General features: G+C 40.7%; 1 protein-coding gene across 1 annotated transcript; it reads right to left on the bottom strand.

The window, feature by feature from the left end:
- Positions 1–1,807: 1,807 nt before the first annotated feature.
- LOC133557125 (cAMP-regulated phosphoprotein 19-like) lies at positions 1,808–2,418 on the bottom strand. The gene has a single exon (XM_061907369.1). It carries the CDS (start codon positions 2,335–2,337, stop codon positions 2,044–2,046), a length of 294 nt encoding a protein of 97 aa, XP_061763353.1. The 5' UTR covers positions 2,338–2,418; the 3' UTR covers positions 1,808–2,043.
- Positions 2,419–9,727: the final 7,309 nt, after the last annotated feature.

Below are 9,727 nucleotides of genomic sequence, written 5' to 3'. Positions count from 1 at the left end.
TATCTGTGATGCAGCAGCACAGGATGCTACTTCAAGCTTTAATCAGCTGTCACACACAAGCAAGGAAAGAAAACAATGAAAGACTCACAGCGCTCTGCATGGCTCCTTCACTCCTGCCATCACTTCATAACACAAGGACACGTTTCCTCAACTTTTCTGACTTTTAAAAAAAAATTGTTTTATTTCCACTCGTCTTGTGTGAGGTGAAGGTTATCATTAATAGCTGGCAGGGGGAGTAAACACATAACAGACATAGGAATGAGAACTTCTAATATTTGTATCGATTTTTTGTGGTTTTGTGTGTATTTATGATTAATAATTCATAATTTGTTCAATAAAAATGTTTAATTTTTCGAAATGGAACTTTTGATAGTGAGCTGATAATGATAACTGTACTGTCCACTTGTTATATCTTGTTTTCTCATTTGCAAGCATGCATTTTTTTCAGTTTGTCCTCAGTGTAGTTCCATAGTATTATCTTCGACCAAACTCTCTCCTTTGAGGCACACATTAAAAGCGTTACTAAAACGGCCTTCTTTCATCTCCGTAATATCGCTAAAATTCGCTCCATTCTGTCCACTAAAGACGCTGAGATCATTATCCATGCGTTTGTTACGTCTCGCCTCGACTACTGTAACGTATTATTTTCGGGTCTCCCCATGTCTAGCATTAAAAGATTACAGTTGGTACAAAATGCGGCTGCTAGACTTTTGACAAGAACAAGAAAGTTTGATCACATTACGCCTGTACTGGCTCACCTGCACTGGCTTCCTGTGCACTTAAGATGTGACTTTAAGGTTTTACTACTTACGTATAAAATACTACACGGTCTAGCTCCATCCTATCTTGCCGATTGTATTGTACCATATGTCACGGCAAGAAATCTGCGTTCAAAGGACTCCGGCTTGTTAGTGATTCCCAAAGCCCAAAAAAAGTCTGCGGGCTATAGAGCGTTTTCCGTTCGGGCTCCAGTACTCTGGAATGCCCTCCCGGTAACAGTTCGAGATGCCACCTCAGTAGAAGCATTTAAGCCTCACGTTAAAACTCATTTGTATACTCTAGCCTTTAAATAGACTCCCTTTTTAGACCAGTTGATCTGCTGTTTCTTTTCTTTTTCTTCTATGTCCCACTCTCCCCTGTGGAGGGGGTCCAGTCCGATCCGGTGGCCATGTACTGCTTGCCTGTGTATCAGCTGGGGACATCTCTGCGCTGCTGATCCGCCTCCGCTTGGGATGGTTTCCTGCTGGCTCCGCTGTGAACGGGACTCTCGCTGCTGTGTTGGATCCGCTTTGGACTGGACTCTCACGACTGTGTTGGATCCATTGTGGATTGAACTTTCACAGTATCATGTTAGACCCGCTCGACATCCATTGCTTTCCTCCTCTCTAAGGTTCTCATAGTCATTATTGTCACAGACGTCCCACTGGATCATTATTGTCACCGATGTCCCACTGGGTGTGAGTTTTCCTTGCCCTTATGTGGGCCTACCGAGGATGTCGTGGTGGTTTGTGCAGCCCTTTGAGACACTAGTGATTTAGGGCTATATAAGTAAACATTGATTGATTGATTGAAGTAGTCTTTGCCATTAAGATGAATGCGCCATTTTGCTGTGCCTTACAAATTGTTTGTACTGTTAGTGTTCAGTTATTTCCGTATTGGCCCTCTGAATAGGGGTCGTCACTCAGCATGAAAGGAATTACTCGCTGTGCACTTTTTTGCTTGTTTTATTTGGTACTGCAGCAGTAGCAGTAGTAGCAGCAGCAGGTAATAATCTAAAAGTAAACATGTGAAGTGAATTATATTTATATATAGCGCTTTTCTCTAGTGACTCAAAGCGCTTTACATAGTGAAACCCAATATCGAAGTTCCATTTAAACCAGTGTGGGTGGCACTGGGAGCAGGTGGGTAAAGTGTCTTGCCCAAGGACACAACAGCAGTGACTAGGATGGCCAAAGCGGGAAACGAACCTGGAACCATCAAGTTGCTGGCACGGCCGCTCTACCAAACGAGCTATACCGAGCTATAATAAAGCTACAAAAACACTCATCTTTCAGCCAGTTTGCTTGTCACAATAGAGGTCTTTCTCTGAGGCAGGTCCTGAGGTGTCGGGATGTGACCACCTGTGATCTGAGCCTTCTCTGTTGGGGCTGATGGCAAGTGTTTATTCTTCATTTTGGCCTTGGCCATGTTGTAATCGCCAGAATCAAAATACTTTAGCCCTTTCTGAAGTCGTTTTCTCAGAAAATCTGAACCTCCCGGTCTAGCTCCAAGATTGGGATGCATGACCTTTATCTTGGCTTCTTCTGCTTTCTCTGTACTGGCAACTTTGTCATCCATTTCCTGCACCAGGGGTGCGGGATCATGGATGAAAGAGTGCCGCACCTCTACTGTCGACCACTTGCAAATTAAATTGAGACTCAGCTCCACTTGTTATATCTTGTTTTCTCATTTGCATTGGGGCGGCATAGCTCGGTTGGTAGAGTGGCCGTGTCAGCAACTTGAGGGTTGCAGGTTCGATTCCCGCTTGTGCCATCCTAGTTACTGCCGTGGTGTCCTTGGGCAAGACACTTTACCCACCTGCTCCCAGTGCCACCCACACTGGTTTGAATGTAACTTAGATATTGGGTTTCACTATGTAAAGCGCTTTGAGTCACTTGAGAAAAGCGCTATATAAATATAATTCACTTCACTTCAAATTCGTACTGCGCATGAACACAACAAAACAATGTATCTATTTTTGAATCATCACAATGTAAATAATAGACATGAATTAATCAACTGAACCATATTGTTGTCAACCATGATATGACATATTATCAATCACTGTGATTTTATCCTAACTTATTAATTTTAGCATTCAATTTTATAATCACCATTAATTTATGTCATATAATGTTTTAAATGTGATCAGAATCATTTATAATGTCGCCATGATTCATGGAAAAGCATACTAAAACAAAACATAAAACACAGGCGCTCTGTTTGAGCCACACATTAAACATTTAAGCAGAACTACATTAGAGAACTACAAATCCCATTAGCCAAACCAGGAAGTAAAGTGCCGGTATTTTCGAACTCAAGCCAAGAATAAACCTACGATCACTCAAATTCAGCCGGACACACAAACAACGTCACAACACTCAAATACAACAGTTTTCAATCCGCACATTACAGTGGTTGTACCCTTTAACTTAATAATTTTGCCGATGTCGTTCAAAAGCTAAAAGAGTGCGTGTTTGCTCTGGCTGTCAAACAGCCAGCCAGCCGCACAGCAAGTGTCGCGGATTTAGCGAACACACAACAAACAAAAAAGAAAAGAAGCGAGCAAACAAGGATTATAAACAATAGTTCAGTTGATCTAACCAAGAAAATCGGACATAAAATCATCTTACCAGTGGGGTATGCCGGTGACGAAGCACGCTGTATTTTACCAAACGAACAATTAATGACACCATTTTTAAAAGCTACCTAAGTTGTCACCTGCCAGTGGTAGCCACGCCCATCTTAAAATTCCCAAGCAAGCCCGCCATAAGTACATATACACATAACAAATACACATAGTAAATCCAACAGTTAGTATTGTACGTATTACACAGTATCTTATTTTTTATTTACCAAATTTAGAGGTGTTAAAATCCATCCATCCATTTTTTTTTTACCGCTTGTCCCTTTTGGGGTGGCAGGTGGTGCAGCAGCCTATCTCAGCTGCATTCGGGCGGAAGGCGGCGTACACCCTGGACAAGTCGCAACCTCATCGCAGGGTGTTAAAATCGCCGTATACCGTATTTCCTTGAATTGCCGCAGGGCATATAGTATGCGCCTGCCTTGAATTACTGCCGGGTCAAACTCGCTTCCCAAAATAATTAGCGCATGCTTAGTATTACCGCCTGGTCAAACTTGTGACGCCACGAGTGACACTTCCCCTGTCATCATTTTCAAAATGGAGGAGGTTGATTTCAATACCGGTCATTTGAAATCGCATAAAGGGAAGAAGATTGAGAGCTATTCTGTAGGTTTTAAGGTCCAAGCTTACATCGCACTCAAATTTTTACTGCATGCCTCTGGTAAGTGCCGGAGTGAGAAGAGGTTTTAAAATAATTAGCGCATGCTTACTTTTACCGCATGCCTTTGGTAAGTACAGGAGTGAGAAGAGGTTTTAAATTAATTAGCGCCTCGGCGGCAATTCAAGGAAATACGGTAAAATCGCCAATGCTAATCAGTAGCATCCATATGGCATAACCAATGTTAATTAGCATCAAGCTAGTGCATTTTAAAAAGTGAAGCATTACTTTTAAACGACTTCTATCAGGCATGCTTGCTTTGTTGGCATAGGAAGTTGTGACATTAACGAGAGGCCTCCCAAGTACTTGTGCTGGAGCTGAATCTGCAACAAGGGTATTGAAATTTGGTACTGTATCAATACCAATGGAATTCAGTCGGTGCCTATAAAGCACCGAATTCAGTACCCATTCCTACGGCTTACTTGGAGCATGACACTTTTGGGTCCTTAAACAGCTATAAACACGAGCATTGATATTATATTTTTATACTTAAAACATAATATATATATAAGATAGTCATTTTTGTATTCTTTTATGTATTAATATTATTTTTGTCATACAAACTCATTATTTATAAAAAAAAAATCAAATATGCAATATATCATTTTTACACTCTTGACCAGATCAATAATTGATAACAGGGATTAATTTTGGAATAATTTAGAGTCAGAATTATATATATATATATATATATATATATATATAAACCCTGTTTCCATATGAGTTGGGAAATTGTGTTAGATGTAAATATAAACGGAACACAATGATTTGCAAAACCTTTTCAACCCATATTCAATTGAATGCACTACAAACACAACATATTTGCAAATAATAATTAACTTAGAATTTCATGGCTGCAACACGTGCCAAAGTAGTTGGGAAAGGACATGTTCACCACTGTTTCATCACCTTTTCTTTTAACAGCACCCAATAAACGTTTGGGAACTAAAGAAACTAATTGTTGAAGCTTTGAAAGTGGAATTCTTTCCCATTCATTTTTAATGTAGAGCTTCAGTCGTTCAACAGTCCGGGGTCTCTATTTTACGCTTCATAATGCGCCACACATTTTCGATGGGAGACAGGTCTGGACTGCAGGCGGGCCAGGAAAGTACCCGCACTCTGTTTTTACGACGCCACGCTGTTGTAACACTTGCTGAATGTGGCTTGGCATTGTCTTGCTGAAATAAGCATGAAAAAGACAGCGCTTAGATGGCAGCATATGTTGTTCCAAAACCTGTATGAACCTGTATGGTTCCTTCACAGATGTGTAAGTTACCCATGCCTTGGGCACTAATGCATCCCCATACCATCACTGATGCTGGCTTTTGAACTTTGCGTCGATAACACTCTGGGTGGTTTGCTTCCCTATTGTTCCAGATGACACGATGTCAAATATTTCCAAAAACAATTTGAAATGTGGATTCGTTAGACCACAGAACACTTTTCCGCTTTGTATTACTCCGTCTTAAATGATCTCGGGCCCAGAGAAGCCGGCGGTGTATCTGGATGTTGTTGATAAATAGCTTTCGCTTTGCATAGTAGAGCTTTAACTTGCACTTACAGATGTAGCGACAAACTGTATTTAGTGACGGTTGTTTTCTGAAGTGTTCCTGAGCCCATGTGGTGATATCCTTTAGAGATTGATGACGGTTTTTGATACAGTGCCGTCTGAGGGATCGAAGGCCACGGTCATTCAACGTTGTTTTCCGGCCATGCCGCTTACGTGGTGTCATGCCTGTTAATCTGGTTTTATGTTCGATCGTGTTTTGTTTTGTTTTGTTTTCTGGACTCTAGTCACGTTTTGCACTTCCTGGTTTTATTTGTTTCCATAGTAACTCATTAGTTCCCACCTTGTCAGCTCTCACACCTGTTACTAATTACCACAGCCAATATTTAAGGATTTTACTTTCTGTCCATCAGTCTGGGATTTTTGCATGTGCTTGCCTTCATGCCTTCACGCACCCACGATTACCTGCTACGCACCTTGCTATCCATGCCCCTTGTTTCGGTCCCAGTTAGTGTTTTTGTTTTAGTTTTTCATAGTTCTGCCACAGTGCAAGTTTAAGTTTATAGTTGATTTTCTTTCATGCCATCGAGCAGTTGTTTTGTTTTCCTGTTTGTATTTTTGTAGCCAAGTTTTTGTACCTCCTTGTGAGCGCCCTTAGTTTGTTTATTTTTGTATTTAGTATTCAAATAAACAACCATGTACTTACACTCTCGTCTTGCTCGTGCCAATCATCCTTTGCATCGAGGAAGCAAAAACAATCCATGTCCAGGTGTGACACGTGGAGTGATTTCTCCAGATTCTCTGAAACTTTTGATGATATTATGGACCGTAGATGTTGAAATCCCAAAATTCCTTTCAATTGCACTTTGAGAAACGTTGTTCTTAAACTGTTTGACTATTTGCTCACACAGTTGTGGACAAAGGGGTGTACCTCGCTCCATCCTTTCTTGTGAAACACTGAGCATTTTTTGGGAAGCTGTTTTTATACCCAATCATGGCACCCACCTGTTCCCAATTAGCCTGCACACCTGTGGGATGTTCCAAATAAGTGTTTGATGAGCATGCCTCAACTTCATCAGTATTTATTGCCACCTTTCCCAACTTCTTTGTCACGTGTTGCTGGCATCATATTCTAAAGTTAATGGTTATTTGCAAAAAGAAATGTTTATCAGTTTGAACATCAAATATGTTGTCTTTGTAGCATATTCAACTGAATATGGGTTGAAAATGATTTGCAAATCATTGTATTCCGTTTATATTTACATCTAACACAATTTCCCAACTCATATGGAAACGGGGTTTGTGTATATCAATCAATCAATCAATCAATCAATCAATCAATGTTTATTTATATAGCCCCAAATCACAAATGTCTCAAAGGACTGCACAAATCTTTACGACTACAACATCCTCGGAAGAACCCACAAAAGGGCAAGGAAAACTCACACCCAGTGGGCAGAGAGAATTCACATCCAGTGGGACGCCAGTGACAATGCTGACTATGAGAAACCTTGGAGAGGACCTCAGATGTGGGCAACCCCCCCCCTCTCTAGGGGACCGAAAGCAATGGATGTCGAGCGGGTCTAACATGATACTGTGAAAGTTCAATCCATAGTGGCTCCAACACAGCCGCGAGAGTTCAGTTCAAGCGGATCCAAGACAGCAGCGAGAGTCCCGTCCACAGGAAACCATCTCAAGCGGATCAGCAGCGTAGAGATGTCCCCAACCGATACAGGCGAGCGGTCCATCCTGGGTCCCGACGAGCGGTCCATCCTGGGTCTCGACTCTGGACAGCCAGTACTTCATCCATGGTCATCGGACCGGACCCCCTCCACAAGGGAGGGGGGGACATAGGAGAAAGAAAAGAAGCGGCAGATCAACTGGTCTAAAAAGGAGGTCTATTTAAAGGCTTGAGTATACAGATGAGTTTTAAGGTGAGACTTAAATGCTTCTACTGAGGTAGCATCTCGAACTGTTACCGGGAGGGCATTCCAGAGTACTGGAGCCCGAACGGGCTATATATATATATATATATATATATATATATATATATATATATATATAAAGCTTTACCATTAGGTCTCAAAAAGGTCCTTGTTTCAAAATCGTAATTGGAATATTTTTAAAATCTATTGAACAACTTCCGCCTTTACCCAACCACATATTACTACTTTTATTTGAAGATTTATTCATTTGTTAAAATGTTGTTATTGAGCATTGCTAGTGCAAAAATGTACTGGAGACATGCAATCATACATTCAGTAAGTATATGATTATAAAAGGAAAGACATACTACAAAAGCAATGCTCTTTAATGATTCATTATTATAGGTGGGTTGCAAATCACATGACCTTGAGGCACATTTGGGCACTTCCGGGTTTCAGGTCTTGGTCTATTAGATACTTACGTGCATCAGTGCAGATTTCAGCGTATTTTGAAAGGTTCAGAGCAGGGGTCGGGAACCTCTTTGGCTGAGAGAGCCATGAAAGCCAAACATTTTTAAAATGTATTTCCGTGAGAGCCATATAATTCTTTTTAACACTGAATACAACTGTCAGGTTCAAACACTGAAGAGATCTATTAAACAGACAAGAAGCAAGGAATGAAACAAAGACAGGATTCCATTTTGCTCAATGAGGAGAAACGCGTAGACCTGTACCCTTGTAGAGTGTCGCCTCAGGCTGTGACAAGTGAATTCTAAGCCTCCTCTTTTATTTGGACTTTCCCTGATTACAACAAAAAAATGTGTGCATCTCTTATTCTTTTTAATAACATTGTTATTCTGAAGCTAACCAATAATAAATAAAATACTTGTGACCATTAGTGCGACTTCTTGAACAGGTGCGGTAGAAACAGATGGATGGATTCAAATGCATGAACATTTTTATATTTTGAACGTTATTTTTAACACTGGGATTACCAGCGGGCTCATTAATTACTTATCATGTTAACCAACGTCAGCTAAGATTTATCAGAGAGCCAGATTAGATTAGATTAGATAGTACTTTATTTATTCCGTCAGGAGAGTTCCTTCAGGAAAATTACAATTTTCAGCACAATCCCATTCAAGATCAGACAAACATTACAGGGAGACAGAACAGGATCGCTGACGGGTCTGCCGGCTTCCAGCGCCCCTTACAAAAAAAGATGACATACAGGTAAACATGGGGGGGAGAGAAAAGAATAGAAGATTAAAATAAAATAAAAATAAAAAATCGGTCGTAGCCTGGGCCCTGTAGTGGGGGTGCAGACTGAGGCCAAGGGAGAAAAAAAACAACAAAAAAAACAAAACAACAACTCATAGCCATAGTACACATTCCTCTTACATGTGTGTAAGAGGGAAACATCAAACATCAAAGAACACATAGGACATTAAAGACATTAAAGCAGCCGATACAACCAGACACTTCTACATACAGCTATGAATAAAAAGTAAAAGAAACATATACACTGTGCAGTCATTAAAACAGCCACATCTGGCTCGAGAGCCACAGGTTCCCTACCCCGGCAAATATAAAAGTGATCATAAAACAGTTGTTTGAATAGGATGGAGTGGATTTTTACACTCTTAAGAAAAGTTTTTTTTTTTTAAGATTTAAATAATTTATTACCAAGAGGTTACGGTTACCTCACTTCACTTGACACTTTCAGTATTTGGAGAAGAAAAGATTGGAGGCACATCATGTTTTTACATCTGAGTGGTCCACGAATTAAACATTAATCGGCGAAAGACAAATTTGGACTTATTTTGCACATCGTTAAGTGACATATTTGATTGACATAATGAGTGCCGTGCTGCTGTGATCGTGACGCTAATGAGAAAAAGGACAAGTTTGTTTGCAGTTGATTTCCTGTTAGAAATATTAGTCTCAACTGCAACTCATATCTGCAGTTGTAAAGTATGTTTTGTCTCAAAATTCAGCTGTATATGTCCCTGTTGTTCAGCATGAATCGTTGCTAATGATGTCAAGATTCAGTATATGCTGTTGAGCCTACGAGAAAATAATTATCCATCCATCCATTTTCTACCGCTTATTCCCTTTCAGGGTCGCGGGGGGCGCTGGCGCCTATCTCAGCTACAATCGGGCGGAAGGCAGGGTACACCCTGGACAAGTCGCCACCTCATCGCAGGGCCAACACAGATAGACAGACAACATTC

The sequence above is a fragment of the Nerophis ophidion genome, linkage group LG08 (genome assembly GCF_033978795.1).
Source record: "Nerophis ophidion isolate RoL-2023_Sa linkage group LG08, RoL_Noph_v1.0, whole genome shotgun sequence".
NCBI classification, from domain to species: domain Eukaryota; kingdom Metazoa; phylum Chordata; class Actinopteri; order Syngnathiformes; family Syngnathidae; genus Nerophis; species Nerophis ophidion.
Note: the sequence above shows the minus strand (reverse complement) of the source record. Positions and strands in the feature narration are given on the sequence as shown.